The sequence below is a fragment of the Antennarius striatus genome, chromosome 17, assembly GCF_040054535.1.
Source record: "Antennarius striatus isolate MH-2024 chromosome 17, ASM4005453v1, whole genome shotgun sequence".
NCBI classification, from domain to species: domain Eukaryota; kingdom Metazoa; phylum Chordata; class Actinopteri; order Lophiiformes; family Antennariidae; genus Antennarius; species Antennarius striatus.
In genome coordinates, this window is record NC_090792.1 from 17,185,311 (window position 1) to 17,211,283 (window position 25,973).

The window sequence follows — 25,973 nt, forward strand, 5'->3', positions numbered from 1 at the left end:
GAAATTTACTACCTGACAATCCACTTGTCCCAGCATGAGTTCCCATAAATTCACGGAAGTTTCCTGCAAACGTATGTGAGATGATTGATTTGGGTCATCGTGCACAGGGGCGTCGGAACATCTCAGTAAAGGTTATTCACGTTCAAAGACGGTCAGTTAGACGGTGTTTGTCTCTAGCAGCTGGAGCTGCTAGCTTTGCAAGGATTGTGATTCCAGTGTCGTACATACCTTTGCAAGAAACAATGAAGATATTGGATCTTATGCAGGACAGGAATGAGGCAGGTAGAGATTGTGTTGTGCCAAAACTTACATTTCTGGAGTTCATAAAGTTTATTTGAAACTGGAAACCTGAAAAGTTTTCAATCTAGTACAGCTCAAGGCCTCTTTATTTGTGTATGAGATACAATTTTTTGGAGTGCAATAATTATTATTCATATCAATGAATACTTAGATTGTTTATTTTCCCAACAAGAGCCTCAAACCCGAAAATTCTGTATTTATTTAGGTTTGCTGTATGATGATGATAATAGTATAGAGTGAGGGAATCATCACATTTAGGGGGATTGAACCAGTGAGCATTTTGATTTTGATGGAATGATGTACTGAATGGTCTGTTAGGGCAAATAATACAAATCACATCCAGTGTTTTAATGAGAGAATTAAATAAAACCTTAATTTTCTTATCGAATATGTCAATTTCAATAGGATCAGTGCTATTTCTGGATATGACTCAGTGATCGGCTTTAATGGTGTACATTCTGAATATGAAGAGTTTGTGAATCTGTTGTTCTGACATTGACACGGTGGTTTAGGATTGTGTTCTCATAATGCACCAACGATATTTATCTGCTGCCAAAATAGAAAAAAAGAATCAAACATTAGCGTCTAGCTAGTAGTATATATGTCTGCAAATGGGAAGTTGCCATGTGTCGTAACGGATTCTGTATGCAGAACCAAAGCCCAGCAGGTGCCCAGGGGAACCTTACAGGTTTTTTTAGTGGCACAGGTTGAAAATAAGAGAAAAGAAAATGCAGAGAAGAGTGAAGAAGCTTTGGCAGGTCTGCTGAGCAGCTTCAGAAGGGCATGCGACCACTCTCACCACACTCTCCACACAAAATCTGCACCATATGCTGGAGTGGCTGAGCAATTCCATTCTGGCAAAAGCCCCTGTGTATTATCTTCTGAGGGAAAATGATGGTGATTATCATAAAGTGTTCCCATCCATGATGAGTGTGCAGAGCCCCGCTCTCTCTCTCTCCTGCAGCCTGCTGAGAGCAGTTACACCAGAGGCGGGGGCCCCGAGAGGCCCCTGGATGTACGGCCATTAGCCTCCTTGTTGACCTTGCACCTGCTGTATGTCACATGATATATAATACACATGTGGCCATAGTACAGCAAAACAGACCGTCTATAACTGTAACCCACAGGCTGTGTTCGCTCTTTATCCTTCATCAGCGTTCCTGAGAGCCATTCGTTTCAGATGTAGGGTTAATTCACTGATAATTTACTCAAATTTACTTCTTCCTCATATCCTGGAGTCGGTGAATAACGGCAATAATGGACCTTAGCAAAACTTTGATTCCAAAGTTAACTGACCCAAATTTTTGTGACTGTTCTTTCAACAATTGAAATTTGTCTGTGCCGGTTTCGGGCGGTTTCTTCTGCTGTTCCAGTCAAGAATTACGCCAAAGCAACAAATCTTGTTCTCAGCAGGACGAACGCTAGCTGCTCTGGAGTCTTACACACCAGCGACTTTATGAAGATTCTTAAACAAATCAGAAATTGTCATCCACAGGTTTGACAACCCCTTACCCCCTCCCCCGCTCCAGTACCTGAACACACCGGGGTCCGGTTGTGTACAGAGGACCCACTCACTGGCTTGCCGTCACTGGTGACACACCAACAGTAGCCTGTCAGAGTATGGCACTGGACCTGCAGAGGAAAAAAATATATATATATATATACATATATATATATATATATAATAAAGCAGACAGATTGGTGCACGATCGAGGATGTGAAGGTACAAATCAGACCTGAGCAAACGTTCCATCCTCGTTGCACTCTGGGATAAACATGGACTCCTGAGGCCTTCTGGCCTGCTCCAGAGCCTGGTTCCTCTCCACACGACACTTGGACTGACCTGCATCTGTAACACATTGACACTGTGTACTAACCTCAGACATGCTGCATGCTTTTTTTTTCCTTTTCACTGAAGATGCGTGCATCCTGTTCACACCCGGGAGCTGACACGTTCACACATAGTTTACTGCTGTTGGCTCATTCAGTGATCTTCAAGTACCTTGTTTAAAGGTATTCTATCAACAAGCGCAAGGAAGAAAATAATTTATTCACTTCAGTTCACCCATTTGTTTTCCATAGATTTTTTAAAACTTTTTTAGGATGAGTTTTTTCTAATTGTTTCAATTTTTGCATTCAAAAGATAACAACAACAACAATAACAGACTGGTGGACTCAAGAGTGTAAAAACGCTCCCCTGGTACCCCTGTTTGAAAAAAAAGAAAGAAAATGCTGCAAAAGTATCTTGGATGGAATCCAATTACATGGATTGGATTGACTAAACCTGTTGCAGTGCAATTATTATTGCCCTTATTGCCCAATAAAGGAAATGTGATGCAGTAGCTATAAGTTTTTGTACTGTGTCACGAAATTCTATCAGCGTAGAGATCGTAGCTGAGTGTGGACACCCTGGAGTGTACGACACGACATGGGGTACCTATGGGATACGTCGCATTCGGTGTGAAGCCCTACATTTTCTTTATTTAATAGTTGTACGATTAAGTAAAGGAAAATTCTCCTAATTTAGTGGCCAGACAAGTCAAAGACCTTCTCTTGTATCATCCATGAAACGCATACGTTTCATGCAAGGACTATTCCCGCTGCCAGACGTAGACAATGAGCACCACGTTGTTAAAGCAGAGGAGGGCCTCGTGTTTCCAACACTGGTATTTTAAACAGTCAGTGGAAACTGTGTTTCTGCAGACCAGCTCCGAGGGACTGGAAGTCAGAGGATTAAGTCGCAGCTTCAGAATCCCTTCAAACAACTCCTGTTTTTACTGCACTCACAGCTCCCGTGTTGCCGAGCTCTGAGTTCGTCTGTTGGTGTATGCACATTGACACCAGGGAGCTGACCGCCGAGACCGCAGTCCTCCACTTTTGGCAAACACACTCCCTGAATAAATAAAAAAAGTTTAAAAAAGTCATCTCTGGACCTGAGAGGAGACAGACATTTCGTCTCCTCTGGACTAAAGACTGACACAGCCAGAACCGGCCGGTGATGTCACCGTGAAGGACAGACAGGGTTACACCAATTTATAAATATGGACTTTGAATATATTCAGTGTTACTTCAGAATGTCCACCAAATGTCACGGCGTTCATGTCAGCAACTCGTTTAAATTGGTCTGATTTATGGAAACGTAAAACAACTTTATGACCAGTAGCTTTTAGCAGTTTCTTCATCACGTCTTCCTTTACGATTATAGGTGCTTGTTAGTTGTGATAAAGCAGCAATAAATGCAAACGTTTGTTACCTCTAGCAACCAGTTGTAGGAAAACTGACTTTTCTGAAACAGATTTTCACAAAACCAGGTTTTAGTGTGGACCAAGAGAAAATATGGAAGCTTGGTGAGGATCTCAACCAATTGGTGCAAAAATTGTTGAACAGATCTCCACAAAAATGCCATTCTGTTTTCTGTAATGTATTTAATCTGACAGTTAAGATATAAAGCCGTGGTGCACTGGCGTCGCCCACGGAGTTTCCCCTGCCTCAGTCAGCTGGGATAGACTCCAGCCCTCCGCGACCAATCACAGGGGATGAAGCGGTAGACGATGAATGAATGAATGTAAGATATAAAATATTTGTGCTTCAAGATGCCTGGATTCACCTCATCGTGGATTTTTAGTAGGTAGTCATGTGATACCGTACGCGCATTCTATTGGCTGACAGCATTCCGAAGTGCGCTGGGTTCCGAGACTCACAGAACGTAGCACACTTCTGTGTATTAGAGAAACATTTAAAAGCGCTTTAAACAATCTATAAAAGTGTGGGAAAAGGTAATACAGATACAAGGTGGTTTAATATCAGTACAGGGAGGGCTCCTAAATATTTAAATTACCATAAATAATATAATAAATAGTTTGTCACTGTAATGCGAAATTTCGTTATTTGCTGTTGGTTCTGGAACACATTAACTGCGAGTAACAAGGGATTACTGTACTGGAAAATTCCTCTTGAAGGTCAGAGAGACACGTAAGCCAGTGTAAAAAAAAAGACAAATATCCATTAACATTATTTTTGAAATGAAGAGATCCATTTCCTTCCATCAAAGAAATGAAAACATCATGCTTTCATCTTTATCCATAGGATGTTGGGTTGGTTGGTTGATCGGTTGGTTGCCTTGTTTGCCGGCAGGATTGCTCAAAAACCACCGCATGCATTTTAACAATACTAAACATCTAAATGTCCATTCAACTCAGTGTGGATTCAAATAAAGACAGGGATCCCAGAAATGTGGACACTGACTTACGCTAAACATATTGGAGGGGTGGGTCAGAGGTCAGAGGTCAGGAAAGCTGGTCAGATACATGCAGGATCATTTGGTCTCGGTGGACACCTGCAGTATGATTTTACCCATGTTGTTTTTATCACAGCTAAAACATAATAAACCTGTAATAGTCTTGGGGATGTTTTTGCTGTTTAATGCACCATTAGCAATTTCTTGTAATCAAATTTTTACAGAATGTTTTCTCCGAGTTTAAAGCGCACCTCAGCCAGCTTTTGCCAGGTTTTGCTATTTTAAACAACAATCGCTTCATGAACTGACGACTCAAATAAAACCAGCAGTGTCATTAAAACAAAGCAGGCCTGCTGCATCTGCAAGAGTGTGTGAGCTTTGCCTGACTCTCCTTCCCTTGGCACACCACAGATATGAAACAAATCCCACGTATTAAAAACTAAATTTAACTCCAAAAATGGATTTGGTTGGAACTGTTGTTTTCCTAATGGACAGCCGGGCTGAAAAATGGGGGAGGATGCCCAGATCCAACCTTGACTCTAGACCTATCAATCTCTGCTGTTGTTGAGTGGCTGGTATCCAGAGACTGAGGAAATGTGTGATCTTAGTCTGTAAAAACTTACACGCCTACAGAGAAGCGGAAAATGAAAGACATCTTCTCGTTCAGTTCCAAAAGTGTCTGGTGTGTTCGCTTTAGATCCCGGCTGCATCTTAAACATGCTCTCCGAGTCTGACGTAAATCACTCTACTGTTTTGCTCCGCCGTATTCCGTCTCCAAGGGGAAGTTTAGATTAGATTACAATGAGGCAAAAACTCAATCTTAGCAACATAGAATAACATTTGAGCTCATCTCCTGGTAATCAGTCCCTGTGACTGAGACGGAGGATCGAGATGCTGTCTGAAGGTTTGCTGGTCCTTACCTTTGAGCTCCAGGCCTCTCCCTTCAGTTGTGGGAGTAGGCGCTGCGACCACCGACATCTGATCGAGCTTCACCCAGTTTTTACCTGAAAGGCAAAAAGAATTGACAAGAACGTCTGTGTGATCTGACGATGTGCTTACATTGCTTTTACAAATTAAAATTCAAATTAAAATGTTACAAAACACAAGGAAGCATTTCTTCAGCATGTTTCCAAATTGTAAAGACCAGATTGTGTTTTATCACTATTTTTTGTGATATAAACCACAGTTTCCCCCCAAAACTCAAATTTCCCTTATATGTTGCTTTGCCACGGATATTGTGTGTTGGAATTTATAAAAACATTACTAATAAATGTCTGATGAGAAAACGTCAACCACAAAACATGGAAACATCACAACACAATGGAAAAGAAAGGAAATGAAAACAGAAAATATGGAGCGGTTCCTATTATATTATTTGCAAATGAAACTAGGTTTCATTTCAGACTGTGTAAAAACTATTCCGTGAAATTTTGAATTTTTTTCTTTTATACCAACAAGTAATTTAAGATATCTCTTCACTATATAGAAGATGTTTGTGTCATAAAGATTTTCTAGAATATATTTAATGGAATCTGCAACATCGGCATCATCAGCATAAAAAAAGATGTCAGCATCTTGAGGAATTCCTTCAGTCTCACCTCGACACCGGCCTCGGTGCGCCAGCGTCAGCGATCTATCTTTGCAGCGCGCCCTCTGCAGTTCACAGCCGGTCTCATAGCTCCGCCCATCTGAGCCGCACACCGGCTTCCCCTGCGTCCGTGAGCAGATGACCCCACAGTGGGTGTCTCTGTCTCCTATCAGCCACTGCAGTGAGAAACACAGCCGCATGTTTGCGTAACAGAGGAATACAACCCACCTAGGGTCATCCACAAACCAACAGATAGACTTTTAAGATTGCTAAAGTTTTATTCTCATTCCATGAAAAATTGTTTTTCCTTTCTTTTTGGCTTGTTTTCATCTTTTCTCTAGTTGTTATAGTTGAACAAAGACTGTATTCAGCTCAATCTGAGAGTTTGCCAGAGAAACATACAAATTGGGCTCATGGGTCATTTGCCTATTCGGTTTAGAACACGTCTTTTTACTGAACACTTGTCAGTCCCTGCCTCTCTTTGTTTAGGCTAATGTAACCAAGGTGTGAGCGGTTGGGACCGATGTTGAACCTCGAGACAATCTAATTGATCTTTGGCTGGAGACAGCTTTTAAAGGACGTTTAAAAGGAGCCCAATTCGGTTTAGAGCAGGGGGAATCCTCCTCCAAGTCTCCCCTCCTCTTTACCCCATGATATATTAGCAAGTCCATTCTACTCTGCTGTTGGAAGACGGCTTTCTCTCTGACAGCAGTAATGGTTCTTGGCTTTGCAGCTGCCTATTTATGGTCTAACGGATTTCAAGCGAGTGCAAACTCTGCCAAAGAGATGGAGTTGTGGTTCAGCGATGAAAGAGTAGGTGTACGTCGAGCAGCACTCCAACACTCCAGGCAGGAACTCCATGCCAACTGTTGTTGACAATTCTTCCTTCCACTATTTAAAGAAATACTTGCTTTGTCTTATCTCATAAATATATTTAAGTTGTAGCTGCTCAAAACACCTGTTTCCTGAAAGAAAGAAAAAAAAAAGAGAGAACCAAGTAGGAAAGTTTCTCAAATATCTGTCAAGAGCCAGAGCACTCGCTGGAGCTCTGAATCCGACACGAGAGATCTCATTAAAGGCAGGTACGGTGGCAACTAAGTGGTGGAACATGAGGCACAGCCAGAAACAAAAGGCACACTTTCCATCCTTCACTTCGCCAAAATCAGGAAAGTTTTCAAAATGATCTGTATTAGAAATGCACACGGTGAGCTTGAATGTCCACAAACAGTTTCCCCTTATCCTGCTGCTCGAATACAAAAAGTTGTATTTTGAACAACATGAAAAAGTGTTGCTTGGAGACGTATTTTCATCCAAACACATAAAGAGCAATCAGACCGACATGAACAGTGGAAATGCCAACGATGCCAAACTGCTGATGTCATAAAGGAACCGACGTACAACTGGATCTCATATATACAAAAGAATCACGAGGAGTTCTAAACAGATTAACTGCAGTCCAGCGCTCCCATGTGTGCCTTTGCTTTGGCTTTATTAATTATCGTTTTTATGAAGGAGTCAAACTGCTCCACAAATTGTCACAATCATTCCCTTCCATTCTGAAAGTGACTCCCAATAAAATCATATGTAAAATATCCACAAGTGACACCATTTTCCTGGACAGTTTTGCTCTCATACATCAATGGAGTTTTAGACTAATCGACTGTAATCGCCTCTTTACCAAAAGGGTTCAGTTTAGTGTGAACGCTTACCGAAAATCCCTCTACTTGATATGTTTGAAAAAAAATTTTTTTTTTAGCAGGTTATTTTTATTTTAAAGGACATACTTCAACAAAATGATTCAGAATCCTTCCTTCTCTACAGGAAGAGTCAAACTTACATGCACCTCAAGTGATCTCTGTCAAGAAAACCAAAAAAGACCTCGAGCAACTTCTTCTAACAACCAAAGTGTGTAATTAATTTGGAAGCTGCACAAACTCCTGGCACAAATTTGATCGACCAATCGTCCGTCAGGTTTTGCTAAAAGAAATAAAGCCGCCTTCAGCCTCGCTGGCAGAATGCTGCTAACTGTTGGTTGAATTTTATATAATCTGTCATATTCTGGCTCGTCTCTCTTTCTCGCTGATGTCCTGGAAACTAAACAGGAGTTCAGATTTGTTGTAGCGCGGATTACAAATCCAAAATGCGGTAAAGAAAACGAGTCGCAGTCAGAAAATAATCTCTTTACAGTCCTTTGTGGGTTCTTTACAATGCAAATACTAGGGAGTATCTGTCAAATCTGACAGTTATGACAGTCATGAACATCAATTTCTAAATCCCAGCAATTTATTCATGAGCTGAGTGCACTGGAACTCTTCCAGCTGGTGAGCTAATGACACGTGTATCCGAGGCAATCTGACGGACTTTCAGAACTTCGTTTGGATCGGTTTCATCGTCTTAGCGACGGCCTTTTACTGCCGTATTTTAATACTCTTACTTAAACAGTTGAGGACTCACTGAGAAAAAAAAATCGGATTATTTCACCTCTAAGGCATGATACTTTAAGATTTTGTACAACTAAAAATAACAGAAGATAGAGTGTTGGAAATTTGGGGAAGACAAATAATCATGTGTCGCAGACAGATACACTATCAACTGTAGGGAGCTAAGAGAGATATTACCTTTCTCCTGACAGAGAAAGAGCTATTAGAGCTTTGATAGCGGACAGATTGAGATGACAGGGTGGTCCAGAGTTTCACACACAGTCCTGAAACTGGTGGGTCACAAGTTTGATTGCAGAGGGACTTTTTTTTTGGCTCTAGTAAAATTTTAGAATAGGAGTAAAAGGCTTTGCTGCACAAATCTAACTCCACACAGCATGGATCCAGTTCAGCAGAACATCCAGAACAAGCCAGACAGTTAAATCTGATTTAAGACTTGGCGCTGAAGCATCGTAGAAAATCTCTTGTCAGAGCGTTCAGAGTAAAACTAAATCATGATGTGCTTCTTTATGAGAGAGTGCAGACAGGGAGGAAAACACAGTGCATCGTTTCATTTTTAACTCGCGTGTTCTCCTCTTGGCTTCGGCGGAAGACAGGAATAATTCAGTCGTAGGGGGAAAAAAACCCCATGTATCTGCATATTATTGTTTTTTTTTTTCCAACCAAAATAAAGAGGCTATACAAAGAACATGACTCTTTTCAAAATAGGTCGTGCAGAAAAACCGCAAGTTTGACTTGAAATATAAGTAAAGAAGAAGGCAGTTAGTTACGTGTTTATTCCACAGCAGAGGTTGAAAAGAATGAACAAGCCTGAGCCAAAGTACTGCGGACAGAAAGCAGTTTGTCTTTGTGATGAACTGTTAAATCCCTAAATCAGCGTCCAAAGCCAGCCGTACTAAAAAAAGTGATTTAAGCGAGTTCGTCCACTCCTCCAGGTGAAGAGCCACGAAGTCTGGCCTCTGCCTACAAACGGACCGATCCTCCCTAACCCTGACTCACAACCCTAATGGATGCAGCTCCTCCACCTCCTCCGTCATAATAAAACATTAAATCACAGATTTTGAGACAGCATTGTAACTGGAAATAAACACTCCTGCTCCCACACGTAGTCATTTCTTAGTCACGGCGTCCCACCCACAGACTCGTCTCCTGTAAAGCAGAGAGACTCCAGCGAATAAGAAACCGTTGCTCAATTTATAGCTGAGAGTTATTTTATTTGAGTTCAAGATTTGACGAATTACAAACACTCCTCAGGGAGCGTTCTATTTGTTCACCATTTAAGCTGTAAGATGTGAATCTCCAGCATATGATGGTTTTCCACTCGTGAAACATACTTGATTTCCAGTCTTTATGCTAAGCTATCTGGCACTGGCTTCATATTTAACAGGTATTAGCTGTGATCATGCTAATATCAACAGATCTGAGCATAGTTAAAATATTTATTACACTATTCTTGCAAGTGGCAGACGTCCACCTCATGGCCAACGCTGCGTCTCATTGGGAGTTAAATGCATGCATTTTGAAAATAAAAATGAATGAACTGAAATTCTAAATTTGCATTTGCGTTACCAGATGTGCATTTCAGATTAAAAGAACTGAGGAACAAGTTGTAAACTCATGGAGAAAGAAAAAACGCAGCCTCCAGGAGGGACTATCAAGAGCAGACGGTGCACTAAACCCTATCTAATCTAATCTGCTGAATCGACGCCGTTCGCCGTATCCCAGCCTCCTCTCAGGTCTGGTCGAGTGTGTAGTGGACCACCGCTCCACATGACATCCTCACTACAATAAACGTGCATGTGGTTCACATTTGACTCCTGCCAAAATAAAGTTCACGCGCACCCGGTGGTGATAGTCGACCGAGTCTGGATCGCATGTTGCGTGAAAAACGATTGTGTTCCCTCGTGGTGTGGCGTCTTTTAGCATCACACTAAACATCAGTATTGACAAAAGGCTTAAACTCCTCTGTGAGTTGGGGTTTAACTTCCTGTCACAGTTTGGTGATCCACACCCATCTGGGAACTTGAGGAGGTTAAAACTAATTCAAGCAGATATTTTCATTTACTGTCTGACTCAGGTTTGTTTGACAACCATCAGCTGCTGCAGTATTAACCAGGATGACGGGACCTGGCGTTATCTCCTGAAAGAAAACAGCCCCCCGCCCCCCCCCATCCTGTTAGGTCAATAATGGTCGGTGGTTGAAACCCATCCGACGTCCAATAATCAAAACAAAATAAACACATCTACATAAAACAGTAACAGGAACTTATTACTGCATAAGCAAGAACATGTGCTGCTCACTGCATCTGAGTTAGTCTGAACCTGTGGAGAGAAACGCTCTAATATCTTCCTGTAAATCATCATGGAAAGTTTTCCATCATGGTGCAATAAGTAGCAGCAAAGATTTACAGCGAGGCTAAAGCATCAAGTGGAATAATCTCACTTAGACGACCACTCAGAGAGCTCTTCTTTCATTTCCAAAAAGATCTGTTCTTATCTCCAATTGACGCCTGTATAAATTTAACCTGGCGAGGACAGGCTACGCTCCTCTGGCCGGCGGCCCACCGGAGCGATGAGGTGATGGATGAGCCGAGGCTCCGACACCAGGGGAGTTACGCAACGCTGCTGACCGGGAAACAATGAAATCTCATATTTAACAAGCCAAATTCCGTAGACACACACATTCTCACAAGGAACATCCCGGAGCGCCACAAGTTCTCCCTCCACTACTCATAAAATAAGTGAAATGTAGCCCCCATTGTGTAACCATTAAGGCCTTAGCAAGAGGTTTGTCTCTTAAGAGTCCATCAGTTCTAGTTTTGGACTCTTTTAGCTGCTTTTTTAAATGATCAAATTCTATAAAAACAGAGCTCTAAAAATTGCCATTTTTAATTCAATGTGTTTTTCTCACTTGTGTAACTTAGTGCCTTCATTTCCCACAATCCACCTGAAATAACAGGAGATTTTAAAGCTCCTAGTGGTAGCAATATATTTTTTCTGATTCCCACATTCCTTGGAATTCTTTTCAGTTAAAAATCAAACGCTGAAATTTCCACTGAGGCTGTAATTTTATTATATTTTATTCGTTTGTGGATGATTTAGCCTCATTTTTTGATCGAGGTTGTACGCCAAAATGACGACATCCGCACAGGAATCTTGGCAAAGCTTGACTTTGGTCTAGGATGAGTTCAGCGAATTGCTATCCTTCGCTTCAAATCACATCCTGTCTGGTGGGGAAATAACGTTGGTTCTGGTTAACTAGCAGGAAGGCACACCTTGACCTGAATGACATCACCGCTGCTCAGGAAAAAACTTTTTTCATTCACAGATGGAGATTCATTACAAGCCGACTTACATCAGTGTGTGTTGTGTGTGTGTGTGTGTGTTTGTTACAAAGAGAGAGGGAACTTTGTGTGCCAGCTCTGCTCTAATATACAATGTGATAAATTTCCCCTCAGGCCTCAACAACAACAACAACAACAACAACAACAAAAACATCAACACATGCATCCATACATGTGTGGCCTCCATGTGATGCTTTATGGTGCCGTCAAGCACCGGGCATTTTTTTGGCATTCCCTCATTTTGCCAACAAGTGGAGGAAAACAAGCCGACCACAGAGGTAACGAGAAAATGAAAGTTGTTCACTGATGGCCGGGCTAATTGTGCACCGCTGTGCACGTTTACAGGCTGACATAATCGCTTTTGTCATAATTAGCTTGCAGCTTTCCGAAATGTTTTCTATCTACTATCGTTCCGTTTATAGGCCTTGAGTGAAAAGTGAGTATCCTTTTTTTTTTCTCTTTTCTCCATTTGGTTAAAACCGCTGGGAGGATTTTCATGAAGCCTGCTCGGAGGCCTGGGCACGTTGCACAAAAGAACAAAAGATATTTTTGAAGGGATGCAGATAACCATTACAAATCATATTTTGTTTTTTTCCTCTTCTCTGACCAAGACATCTTATTTCACTGTTTTTGTCAACACTGCACAAATTACTTGAGCGATTACCACTAAACTTGCTGGAGGGGGCGGCGCATGTGCCAAGGAGAAAACCATCAAATTGGATGCAGACTAAGACTTATTTCAATTCCTTTAACATTATGAGCTTATTTTCTCATGAACTTTAGTGGAAAAGTAGGAACCATTGAATTGTAGATGCAAATTAAGTCCATTATTTTATTAAATATCTTTCCACTGTAGAAAATATATTTTTCTTCCACGTCTGCTCGTCATCCTATGAGTGTCGGCAACAGAACCAACACACATAAGACGGCCTTCAGTCGATAACTTAAGAAATTAAATTGTTCGTGTACCTGTTATTCCAATATCTCCTGTTTTTTAATTCTGTTTTTTAATCTGGTTCTTTAGATACTTGGCTAACTAACTGCTGCTTGTGAGGAACACAGCTTATGAAAGACAATGAGTCTCGCGAAAAAACTGAATTGAACCGCATCGTTTGAAAAATACAATGAAAAAAAAAAATTCTGTGGTTTTACATCTAGAGAAATGTTGCTTTTAAACATCTTTAGTATATTATTAAGGTCATAAACAATTTCACACAATGCTTAAATCAAATTTCCCGTAAACATGGCAGTCAGAAGATTATATACATGAGGGACAAAAGGATGACTTATGTTTCTTTTGAAGTGGTTTAAAAGAATCAAAATGAAAGTGTGAGTAAAAGGGGGGGGGGGGTTGTTCTTCCTTTTCGGAAATGGCTTTAAATCTGATTAACAACATTCCGTGTTTTCCTCTGATGCTACATCCTGGCTACGGAACAGTCAGCTGTGTCTGCTGTTCCCGAGAAGCATGAAGGTGTGTGTGTGTGTGTGTGTGTGTGTGTGTGTGTGTGTGTGTGTGTGTGTGTGTGTGTGTGTGTGTACGTTCATCACACATTATAGTAGTCTTCACACTCAAACTGAGACCACACATTCGCTCATATCAAAGGAAATGTTTGAACGTGCGGCCGAGCAGAGGCCGGTGGGGAAGAGGAAGTGTTTCAGTCCACCTGATAATCTGAAGCCATAACTCTTTCAGCACGCAGTCGAACAAGAGCCAAAGCATGTCACTAACATTTGAATTTGCGTTGAACAACTTCCCATAGTGGGCAACACAATTAGCCAGATTCAAACGCACCCCATAAACTGGGCAGCGATTCTTTGCTTGGAGCTCACTGGCCTGAAATCACAGAGCTGCGTTTCATTACAGTGATTACAAAGCCCCGAAATTGAGCATGAAATGCGTTTGCTGATTACTCCGCTATCGTGGGGGAATTGACATATGCAAGCAATTTGATTGGTGGCTGGTGGAGTAACCCTTAAAGACGTCTGTCAGTGTCCTGTGAAATAAAAAGTGGAGCCCAGCCGTCTGGTCCGGTCGTGTCAGGCTTCGCTTTGTGAGCCGAACATTTTAAAGAAGTTGATAATGAACTTGTTTATTTTGAATTTGATTCATCGGTTATTTTTGGATATGAAAACCATTTAACTTCTTCTTAGGACAGTTGGAGGAGGGAGGAGAAAATTTTGTTGAAAGTTGGGCTTTGAGGAGGGAAAAGTGATTAAATTTTGGGACTAGATCCAGGGTGACCAACCTTCAGAGACCATCATTCATGAAAACAAAAAGATATTTAAAAGATTTGTAGAAAAAATATAAATATGAAGTTGATCATGATTAACATGTAAAGTTAATGAAGTTAGAATATAAAGTTTGTGAGATATCCTTCGGACGATGCTGTCAGGAATTCCTGTCTGGCACCATCAACAGGTTTCATTTCAGCCCTGGACATAATATCAGCATTGCATGGAGACAGTTCAGTACTAAACCCAGAATATGAAGCACGTTAATCATGCATATTAACAAGAAATTTCCTCCAAGCATTAAATTTGCTGATGCATTTCTACCATCTCTTTACACATATTCAGTTTTATGTAATGCAACTGGCTGGAGAAACCTCTCAGGGGAAGGATGCTTCTGGTGGTTCCATCATCTCAAAGCACAAATATCCTCCACATACAGTACATTCTATGGTATCAGCATTAAATCTCACACCGCTTTTGAGCAAACAAACCTCATCACCGATGTGATTTTTGAAGTTCCTAATCACAACCTGCTGCTGAATACAAAGTCGAGGACGGAGTTGATCTGAAACTATTTCATAACGTCTCTACACGGAGGACAGTGATGCCAAACTATGACCATATCACTCTGACAAGCCTGTTTCTTCCTTTAAAGGCTACATGCAGGCATTGAGACACGATTACGCTGTAAACCCTTTGCTTTCTCCCCGTTTGACTCTGTCTGGAAAATAACATGTGATAAGCAACAGTTATTGCATCCCCATGAAAGCCATTAGTGCACATTTAAATGTGTTTTTACCCGGTATACATGTCGTAATGCATACACACACTTATACTTACATGCATGCTAAAGAAACTATTCTGATTCCATCCAGAACTTCTGCATGCAGAATTTTAGAATGTAGATTTTTGCCAAAATATTTCATTTGGAAAGGCTTTTATGACAGATATCCCATGATGTCATGATAAAATCAGACGGTATCCTGCTAAAATTAGTTTTCAGCATGTTTTCCCTCTTGTGTTGCAGATGGTTTGTTCCTTTGAGACATTTTTGCATTGAATATTTGGTACATTTTCCCCGAGTATCCTCACTTTTACTTCACTTAAATTGTTCTCCAGAGACCTCATTTTGAACAGCTGTCTCGAAATACAAATTCCCATCACATTGCAAGAATAGTTGGGATTCCTCACATGTCCAGTCCATTTGTTGCATTTCTTCAGCATTTATTTATTTTGCTGTTATCCCCTGTATTTGCTGCAGAATGAACATTGACATATTTAAAAGACAAACTTATTTGTTATATATATTCTCTTATTTCCACTTAAAAGTAGCCAAAAACATCTTAATCCTTCCCCCCAGTGGGTCGGCTCGCAATAAGTCATTTGGGATTACGTGATTGGAATTAAGACTTAAGCAATAACAGTTGACTGTCTTTCTCCTGAACTACTACACAACTTCACTGAGGCTCTGATCGTCTTCACATTAAAAAAAAAAAAAAAAAAAAGCTTTCCTGCTTTAGAATCAACCATCTTTTCTCCAGATCTGCAATCTTGATCTGCTGCTTGGCTGCCAATTATTCCAGCCTGTTTATATTTGTTTTTGAGTCATTTTTACGAGGCTTCGCTGTTATTGGAAAATGCAGGTCGGCAGCTCAGTCGCAGGACGGTTTGATAAAGGGAAGGGATTTAGGATAGATGGATAAGAATGGGAGACATTCTTATTTGTTAGCCTTGAGTCCCTCATGGGAAACAGATTTTTTTGTAGTTTCTTCATGGCTGCCCACCACCTGCCTCATTAGACAGATTATTCTTTACTGCACAATATCACATTGCATTCATTAAAACCTGCAAAGTATAATCCTCTCAGAGAAAGAAAAGGACGAGACAATAAAAGTTTTTTAATGAGATCATAGGGGTTATTTATTTGTTTTCTCTTGCCCACACCATCACAGCCATCGAATTAAACTGAATAATTCAAAGCATGAGGCCGATGTGTGATCACCATCCTCAATCTCCATCACACATCTGTATCATGTGATCCGTGCGGCCCTGCAGCCAGTGAATGAACGGCACAAGAATGAAGGGAACATCAAAGTTACACCCACAAGAATGATGGGGAAACGGGCAAATTGGGTAATCTGCAGGAACTGCAACGAGCACAAGGCCAAATAAATAAAAATCTACCTTTATATTCTCAAGTTGTACATCATAGACATGACAAAAGGACTGTACAAGCAGCAATAGCTGGGCCTCAAACCCGTGATATCGACGTGGAAAGTAGGGGTGTGAATTCTGGTGTTACAGCTGTGAGCAATGTTGAAAGTATCCACTGCGGTGTGAGTGGGTGCATTCAGGCCGGGAGGAGGATGAAGCAGAGGAGATTCTAAGCTGATAGAGATGCTACAATTTCTGACCAAAACCGCAGAGATGTTTTATTCATTCTGAGCTCAAAAGTGTAAACTCTTTCAGGACAGAGATGTGAGTTTCCAAATCGACATCACCCTGGATCTCTGGAGTACTCGGAGTGGTTTTGAAAGGGCTTCCAAAGGCTGAGAGTGATAGAGTTTCTCAGCCTGCAGAGGAGCATGAAATCCTTTAACTAAAATCTAGAACAGAACGAAACCAGACCAGCAGTTTGGAAAATTTCATCCGAGGCAAGACAGCTCACTTCTCATCAGTTAGAGAAGAGTCCAATAAATGAAACCACTTTTGTTCTGATTCCCTTCACTTCCTAGCGCTTGTATTATCCGACATGGTTAACCACAGATCCTCCGCAAAAACGAGCAACACAAAACTCACTGAGACACACACTCAGACGAGTAGGAAACAATTATGAAGTAACAGAGGAGCAAATACACCAAGCATAAAATCACTGCGGCACATTCCATAGAGCCATCTTTACCACAGTGTCTTTTGTGGGGGGGGGGGTTCAGGGATGTTGTCAAATGGTTCCAATATGTTAGTGAGTATTACATAGGCAGCCCCCGCCTCGCCCCCCCACGCCTGACCGCAAATATTACAGTGAAACAATGCTGGTCTCCATCACTTACTTAGATCCATGGGTGTTAGTGAAAAAGGGGTTTCAGCGAATAAACAAACAAACAAAAGAAATAGAGACACAGCAGCGACAAAATTAAGACGACTCTCAACAGAATAAAGTTCATTTATAGTCAAATAAAATGCAGCCTTTGCACATTGGTCACAAAATATGAATATGTAAAATATTTAATGGAGTAAAATATTTTATTCCTAAGGCATCTGGATGGAATGGTGGGTTTATTTCTCTCATGACTCAGCAGAATGTTGAGCAGTGGTCAGTTTTAAATCTGTTTTACAGGCAGACTGGGTTCATCCAGAAATAAACAGACCTTGAAAAAGCAAACTATAACTCCAGGAAGTATGTGTGGATGATGTGTACTGATGACTTATAGCAGCAACTACAGATGCATTTAAATTTTTATCATGTAGGTCGAATTTATTTATGAGTGTCCTTTACATGTTACCTGAAAGTCGTCAAATTAGTCTTTGACTGATCGATTAAAATTAGAACCTCGATTTTAGTCATTAATAATCCAATGGATAGCACAAAACATTTTATTATATTTCTAAAAACTTTTTTTTAAATCTTTCATACATTATTTGATATATATTATAAAAGTGCCAAGTGGGGAAATTTTCCTGCGTAAAATTCGCGCAACTTTCACAGCGTATTCTATATTTTTTGCGCTTCTGCAAACGAATCCACCTATATGTGTCACACACATACACACTGTCTCACACACACACACACACACACAGGTAAGTACTCACCCGTGAACCCGGTCTCTGCGTGGAGACTTGTGGCAGGTAAAAGAGCAGCAGAGGCGCCAGAAAGTGTGGAACAGAGAAGAGAAAAGTCGATAATAACATGATGGATGGGATGTGAGCGCAGCGCAGGGAGCGGCAAGTAGAGTGTGTGTGTGCGTGTGTGTGTGTGTGTGTGTGTGTGTGTGTGTGTGTGTGTGTGTGTGTGCGTGTGTGTGTGTGTGTGTGTGTGTGTGTGTGTGTGTGTGTGTGTGTGTGTGTGTGTGTGTCCGGGTGTCACACTGATGACCAATCGGTCCGACCCGTGGAAAAAATAAAAAGGAGAAGAACACACGCTGCGTGGTTGTCTTCCTTTGTCTGCTGCTTCAGCAGCTGTTCACATAGTGCCGCGCAGGGGATGAGAAACCACAGCCGCGTCGAGGTTTTATCCGCTGTTCATTGCGCACTTCTCGCACAGGTTGAGTCGCGCCTGTATCCATTGCAACTTGATTTAAAAGCGGAGCGGGAGAGGTACCACCGAGCGACAGACCCAGCGACCAATCAGGAGCCAGGGATGGTCTTAAAAGCCACGCCCATCTCAGAGTGGTCCAAGTCTTTATGGAGAAACGGGTCAGACCGGAGCGGCTGCGGGACGCGCCGGGTGTTATCACCTGTTTGATGTGGTGTGTGTGTGTGTGTGTGTGTGTGTGTGTGTGTGTGTGTGTGTGTGTGTGTGTGTGTGTGTGTGTGAGTGTGTGTGCGTGTGCGTGCGAGAGAGAAACAGAAATCGATTATTGAAATTAGTCACTCATGGCATTGCGTGTTTAGGAATTGAAAATTTTCAAATCAAATCAAACTTTATTTATATAGCACTTTTCATACATAAAAAAAAAATGCAAGTCAAAGTGCTTCACAAGATAGAACGTGATAAAATAATGAAACATACAACAATAAAAAGTGAAATGTATAGCCCCCCCCGCCGCCCCCATTCACACAATCACGCACACACACACACACACACATACAAACATCTTCACACACGCCCACAGTCACACATACAGTAATCAGACTGTTAACATGGCTTGGCCATGTTGGAAATTTTTATCTGTTTAGTAAATCTTCTTTTGTGATTTCTACGTCACTACACTTTAAGTCACGCTGTTTTGGATAACAAAGCAGACAAAAATTAACTAACAAAATTACTATAACTGAGTTCTTAAAAAATTCTTGAAATAATTTTATGTTCTCAGAAACTGGTCCAATACAGAAATTGACTTATCAAAAATTTTATCTTATTCTTTATTATAATAAAACATTCATATGCTGGTTATTTGTAGTACGTTTCATATCCCTTTATATACATTATTTACATTTCAAGAAGAATTAACAAATGATATTAATGAAATAAAAGTTAGATTTAAGCGTTTAAAACAATATAGCCTTTCAAAATGAAACACTTTTATAGAGGTAAAAGCAGTAATATATATATATATATATATATATATATATATATATATATATATATATATATATTCATATAAATAATGAAATATTAGACTTTAACATATTATCGCATTAACATCTTTCTACTTTTTTCCTCTTTTATCACATTTTCTTTTAAACATTTTATATCGCTTTAACTCAAGGAAAGCTTTTGAAGTAAAACCTTTACATTTAACGGAGTAGTGATTTACTTCCGCTCTAAACGGCGGTGCTCCCTTCTTCTCTTATTTCACCGCCCGGCAGAGGAGCAGCAATCATTTCCCTTTCAGAATAAATTGTATGGCCCCATTGAGAGCAAAGTAAAAAAGAATGTGCAGAAGACCAAGGAGGTTGGAGAGGGAACCCAGTGTTGAGTGCAGGTGTCCGGCTTGAGTTCATCAACCCCTCAATCCACATAAAAACGGGCTCTTAAGAGCTGAAAAGGGCCATCGGGTCACCCTTTGCTGGGACGGGTAACCCCCACTGATCCCCCTCTGTCGGTCTTTGTCCCTACAGATATTTTTAATTGTTGGCTATGACAGTTTGGAGTACCTCAGTGAAGAGTCTTGTAATTAGAGCTATTGGAATTGGACCAGATGGCTTCAGAGAGCTTTGATGCGCTTCGGTCCAGTGTAAGGCCTTCATCGCTCGCTCTCCTCCCTGCCCCGTCTGAGCCGGTCCACTTCTGTCCTGGTGTGACTGGAGGAATGATAGAGGGTGGGGGGTGGGAGTAGGAGCGTCTTTTGGAATGTTAACGAGATCAGTTTATATCTGCTCTTCCCATCTCGCTTCAACCCTCCACCCTGAACAAAGAAGACAAATTTTTCCGGGGTGCAAAGCTGTTGTCGGGAAAGCATGGCTCGACACTTTAATTCTGTTGTCGTTTGGCCGAGCATGAAAGAAAACCTCTGACAACAACAACAAAAAGAAAAAGGGAATGAATGGACACGCTGAAAGGAAATGTATTTCCCAATTACTGCGGCGGTCCCTTCCAAAGACGCCCCGGTCGCCGTCTCCTGCCGGCTTGCGCCAACTACACACCGCCGAAAATTAGCAGGTGTCTGTAGACAGAGAAGCAAGCAGAGCGGGACAGAGGCCACCCACCTCAGCCCGACCCGGAGGGGGGAGGAAGATTCAGCACAGATGTTCAATCGTGATGTCACGTGTACAAAAAAGTACAATTTAGACACACACACAGAGTTCAGGCGTGGTATGCTGCGTGTCGTGGGTAAAGGGAAGTTAGAACGGCGGCCCAGATTAATTAGTTGTCCCGTTGTTCTTGCAGAGTTGTCAAAATGCTTTTGAGCATAGATAACTTAAGCATTTACTGTTAAGGTGGTGTGATTATGTGACCTTGTCATTGGTGTCATGGTGCCAAAACCAGGTATGAGAGGGAATGAAGCAGGTTCAAGAACTGGATGGTTCCATCACAGGACCATCAGTGGAGCCAGAGCCTCAGAGAAAGAGAAACTTAGAGACCCAGAGGGAGAGCTTCTGGTTAAGTCGGAGCCAGACCAAGACCTAAGGTGTGACCCGCAGCCCCCAAGAAAACCACAACCAAAGATCCACAAGAGAGCCAGAACCAGGACTCTTGAGTTAGCCAGAATCAGAGTCCTTAATTGAGTCAGAAGCAAAGTCCTCGAGTCCAGAGAGCCAGATTCCCAGAGCACGGCACAGAAAGAGTTCCGAAGAAACCCAGATCTAGAGTCTCCTAGAAAAGCAGAGCCAGAATCCCGAGAAAACCAGAACCAGAACCAAAGTGGGAGCACAATTTGCCATTTGGGCAAAACTTTGGGAATCAACTTTCTGAGAATCAAGGTACTAAGCAAAGAATTTGAGTTACTTGTACTCAAAAAAGCATATTGAAGTGTTTGAATTATTTGGGTTTTAATAAGGTTAAAGGAATTGAAACAATCAGTTTCCTAAAACTGTTTTAAAGAACATGTTTGACTGTGTTTTTTGGTCTGTCTACTGATCGCTCTGGAGCAGTTATCAAACATGACCAAAACTTAATTGCAGCACTGAATGAAAGACAGACAAGAGGTGGGGGGTGGGGGGGGGCACCTGAAGGAAAAATCAGAGGTCAGAAAGAAACCCCACTCCTTTATAAATTTCATCTGGATTTCGTTTCATATATTCCACATATTTTGCATGTACTGGATGCAATTTTCACCAGCTCCTGTGGCTGGCCGGTGGCCGTCAACGAGCAGCAATCTGGCCCCTGATTACCCTCTTCAAACGCACAGATGCACATAAATACGCACACCGAAGCCGATACGGAACGCAAACGCACGGCAACAAATAAATAACTCACACATGGCTCAACCATCCACGGCGTTAATCAGAGATGTGAGGGAGAGAAGAAGAAAGAAGACCGAGGGTGTTAGAAGGGCTATTGAGTCTGGATTGGGGTGTCCCGCACCTGCGCCGTCTATTCACCCCACTGTTTACACACTGTCATCCGCAATTAATACCTCATGGGGACCGGGTGGCCTGTCCTCTGCGGGGCCCCCGGACCCGTCCAGGGCCCTTATGGGTGCCTAATTGAGCATACTGCTCTCCTGATTGAATTAACAGCTCCGTCTCTGGGACCTTTTCCCCTTCCACCGAGGAGGGGAACTATTCCGTACCATCCCACAGAGGACAGAGTGGCGGTGGAAAGGGGGGAGACGGAGGGACAGGGAGGGGTTGGTTGACTAGAGAAAGCAAAAGGTCAGAGGAGAGGGTTGTTGAAACTGTCCAGAAAACGTGTCCCTTTTTGTCGGCAAACTCAGGCTGGAAATGCGAACTGGGGGCAACGAAAGGTCTCAGTCTTCACAGGACCGGCGAGTTCCAGCGGGGGCATCGAGCGTTTGGGATGGAGCGAGTGAAAAGACTGTTGTTCTTTGTTGTAGAACAGATATTAATTATAAAAGTAGGGATGTGTGACTTTAAAAAGTTAATAAAGTAAAAACAGCAAAATTACTTGAGTATGTAATAATCAGTATAATAATCTTTACTTAGATTAATTGTTAATAATTCACTGCTTTCAATGGCTGTCAGCTATTTCATTAGTGCTTAGTGTGTTAGAATTTGTCAACATGTGCAGACAGTGGAATTTTTTTCTGTTAATCTGTTAAGATTTGGGCCTGTTTTTAATATTGTGGCAATAAAGGGACAAAGTAATCATCGACCTAACAAAATAAGAGCGAGCGATGACGGCAGCGTTGGGGAAACTTGTGATTTTCCATCACGTGTGGATCATGGTTTGATTTTATCATCCTCATAAACTAGTGATAATAAACATGTGATGCTAAATGTTTCAAAATGGGGTTCTGTGGGTCAAGGACGGAGTGAGATTATTTCATTTGGTTTTGAAGTAGATCAGAAATAAGTGACTTTAAAATGGTGAAATCACAAGTGTTTGTGATTCCCCTGGAGAAGGATTCAGGAGTTGACTTTTGGTGACTTTTTTTAATCTGGTTTGACTCTTGAGGGCTTCCGTACAGTTACTCTTAGGCCTTTTACCAATGCAACCTGCAGATATATCCTGTCTAGCGTGGATTGTTGCATCACTTCCTGGATCCACCTTTTAAATCAGATTGTATCTACTGGGCCACGACCCCTCTTTCTACCAAGTTTTATCCGTCTGAGATCCTTCTTCACAACGTCCTGCCGTTGGATGATAAAAACAGCTGCTGCTGATGATATATATCGGTCTTTCAGGGCCCATCATCACATTCGGGTGACTGAACTTTAGCAGCATTATAAACTTTTTTTTTTTTTAATTTTCCACTGTGATCCACAATGTCCCACTGGCACAATCCACCTCAATAATAATAAACTCTAATAATGTGGAAAATCGGTAGCCCTCTGGAGAGGTGGAAATGCTCTCAGATCGACTGTTTTCTCTTTTATTCCAGGTCTGGAGAAGAGTTTGCTCTGACTTTTTAAAGTTCAGCTCGCTGAATATGAAGTGAGTTCCTCTCAGATAAGGCTGCTGAGTCATGTGTGCTTATTATTCCCTTCTGTGATCTCTTGGCTTGATTCATTCCATCCTCTGTGCGAAATTAAGCACATAAATTATTATTATTTGCTGCTTAATTTCGGCACTGCAACAGATTTCCCACCCTAGGCTTGATGTAAAAGGGGTCATGTTTGCCTGGGATCACTTTGCTCAACCACATAAGCACTTAGTTAACCAAGCTCTGAACTTTATTGTGCTTTAATTGTTTGTTTGACTGTTTGCGGCTGTATTTCCTTTAAATTTTTTCACATATCCTATACAGCGTATAATGAAAATGTCTGACCCACCACGGGCCCGCAGGCCTCCTTCAGATCTTGATCTGCACAGTTAGGATAGAAATTATGATCCAGACTCGTGTTAGATGAAAGCTTTTGTAATTTAATTTCAATATAGATTTTATGAAACTCATTTGCCTCTGACGGATGTTTTCTGATCCGTTTAGCTGAGAAAAGACAGTCAAGATTTAAAGATAACAACCTTTCACTTACGGGGAGGAAGTGGTTGATTTGGGCGTGATCTGTTCCCGTAAGAGGTTTTTACCATTAAGATTATATTCTGATTTTATGTCTGATTTTTTTTTTATTTTATTCTGATTTTATTCTGATTCTGGGAATCAGGGTTTTCTGGTTCCGACTACAAACCATTCCAGGCTCTTCTGTGCCAGCCGGGCATTGCCGTGGTCTCCATGACAGCACCGAGCAGCTCACCTCTCCGTGAACCCCCAGGTCCAGCTTTGGTGGCGGGGAGCATGCCCTAAAGTACCAAAAACAAAAACAGGGATTCTGCCGAGCATACCCCCGCACCAGTGAACTGTGCAGCCCCCCCGCCCCCATTCCTAGACCCCATGCCCCCAGTTAACAAGCCAGCCAGCACGTTCCCTGTTGTCACTTGTTACCCGCTGTCCCGTTGATACGGCTCACGGGCGGGGCCAATTAAACTCGCACTGTTCCTCACACCGGGTCACAAGTTTAGTGGGTCACCGTGATTCTCACCCCGACTTATCTAATCCTGAACCGACCGCTCTGACTGGACCCAACCAGACTGGCCTTAATAAACTGGCTTCCAGTGAACTCTTTTCATTCATTCATCCATCCATACATTCATTCATTCATTCATTCATTCATTCATTCATCCATTCATCCATTCATTCCACCACTGGTGTCTGTTACTAATATTAGCTATGCAATAGGAGGCCTTAAAGGCACTAGATATTAATTTTACAGCAATATAAGGCCTTGATATTAGCACTAAATAACTATAAATAATAAAAAATGTAGTTGCAGTTTAAAAGATGCAAAAAGCTGAAATAGGAAAATATAACAGTAGCTGTTTTTACACGGAAACCACACAGTAAGGCCTTTTTTATTCAAACTGGACAAACACATAGCGGAACGAGAACAATTTCAGATTGCACACCAACGTTCTGCAAGTAGAAGTGGTCTGAGATTTAACATAGATCAGTCTCCGTTGTGACGTTTGACTTCTAAACATTTGTTGTCCCTGTTAGATGAGGCCGATCCTCTGCTTGGATCAACTGCAATTTCAGTTTAATTTATTTTTCCTCTGAGTTAGCCTCTGCTAAACGCTGCTTTTCAAAGCTCACAGTAGTTGTTTTTGGGTTTTTTAAAATATTTTCTGAACATGTCTGGCATTTATTGCGGAGTCAGATTTCTTGTGTATTTACACGTCTTTGGCCAATAAAGCAGATTCTAATTATAATTCTGAATCTAAGTATCAATAAAAAACTCGAGAAGTTGGTGATCAAAGTAGCTGGAAATCTGGTTGTGAGCAGTTTTTTATTTGTATAGCTCTCTCCTGTCAGTCTGTTTACACTTTGAAGTTTCCCCAGCAGTAAAAGAACATTTGTAGTTCAAGTGAAAATCCAGTAACCTCATCCTGATGTTTACCCCTGTGGGGTAATAATATTCACCTTAATGTGAGGCTCCTGATCTTCTGGGCAACACATGAAACTGGATTCAGCCATCATGACTGAACTGAACATGTTTGTGACTGCTGTGAGGAGTTTTGTCAACCCAACCAAAACCAATGTCTTCCCCTCACATTTATGACGGTGATAACAAAACCAAAACCAAAACTCAAAACCTCCACAAAGAGAAAACAATGTCCAGGCCTGATTTCTCTGTTGCCCTCAGAATATCTCAGATCCTTCAGTGGAGGAACATCAGTTTTATTTTTATTGGCTTATTATCATTATTCAGTAATGTTGGAAAAATGTAAAATAAAATAGTAATAACACTGGCACCATAAATAGAGACGCCTCCAACTTTTTGAGATCCTCTCCTACACCAAATTTCATCAACATCTGTCAACATCTTATCTTGCAGATGTGGACAATCACACAATCTCCTCCAAATCATGGACATAATACACACGTTTGTCTACTTCATTTTTTTAAAGGATATTTAAATCATGCATCCTGCTTCAAAAAGAGTTCATCCTTTGCAGGGGGCGAGACACTAGTCGAGAAGTGAGCACACAGGAAATCTATTATATCATAGCGCCCTCTAGTGGTGGTTTGGATCAATTGCAGCTTCATTAGTCG

The 25,973-nt window shown here is 41.4% G+C and overlaps 1 protein-coding gene across 8 annotated transcripts in view; it reads right to left on the minus strand.

Moving 5' to 3' along the window:
• Positions 1–18,410, minus strand: part of smoc1 (SPARC related modular calcium binding 1) — a 36,916-nt gene extending 18,506 nt beyond the window's left edge. For 6 of the 8 annotated variants that reach the window (XM_068338173.1, XM_068338172.1, XM_068338168.1 and 3 more), the window contains exons 1-6: positions 17,950–18,410; positions 6,136–6,301; positions 5,458–5,541; positions 2,037–2,149; positions 1,833–1,932; positions 13–63 (exon numbers count right to left, since the gene is read on the minus strand). In XM_068338173.1, the coding sequence (XP_068194274.1) occupies positions 13–63; positions 1,833–1,932; positions 2,037–2,149; positions 5,458–5,541; positions 6,136–6,301; positions 17,950–18,048 (613 nt within the window). In that variant the 5' untranslated portion in view covers positions 18,049–18,410. The remainder of the gene's footprint in view (positions 1–12; positions 64–1,832; positions 1,933–2,036; positions 2,150–5,457; positions 5,542–6,135; positions 6,302–17,949) is intronic. The other 2 variants (XM_068338175.1, XM_068338174.1) reach the window with 1 other exon arrangement.
• Between the last annotated feature and the right edge of the window lie 7,563 nt (positions 18,411–25,973).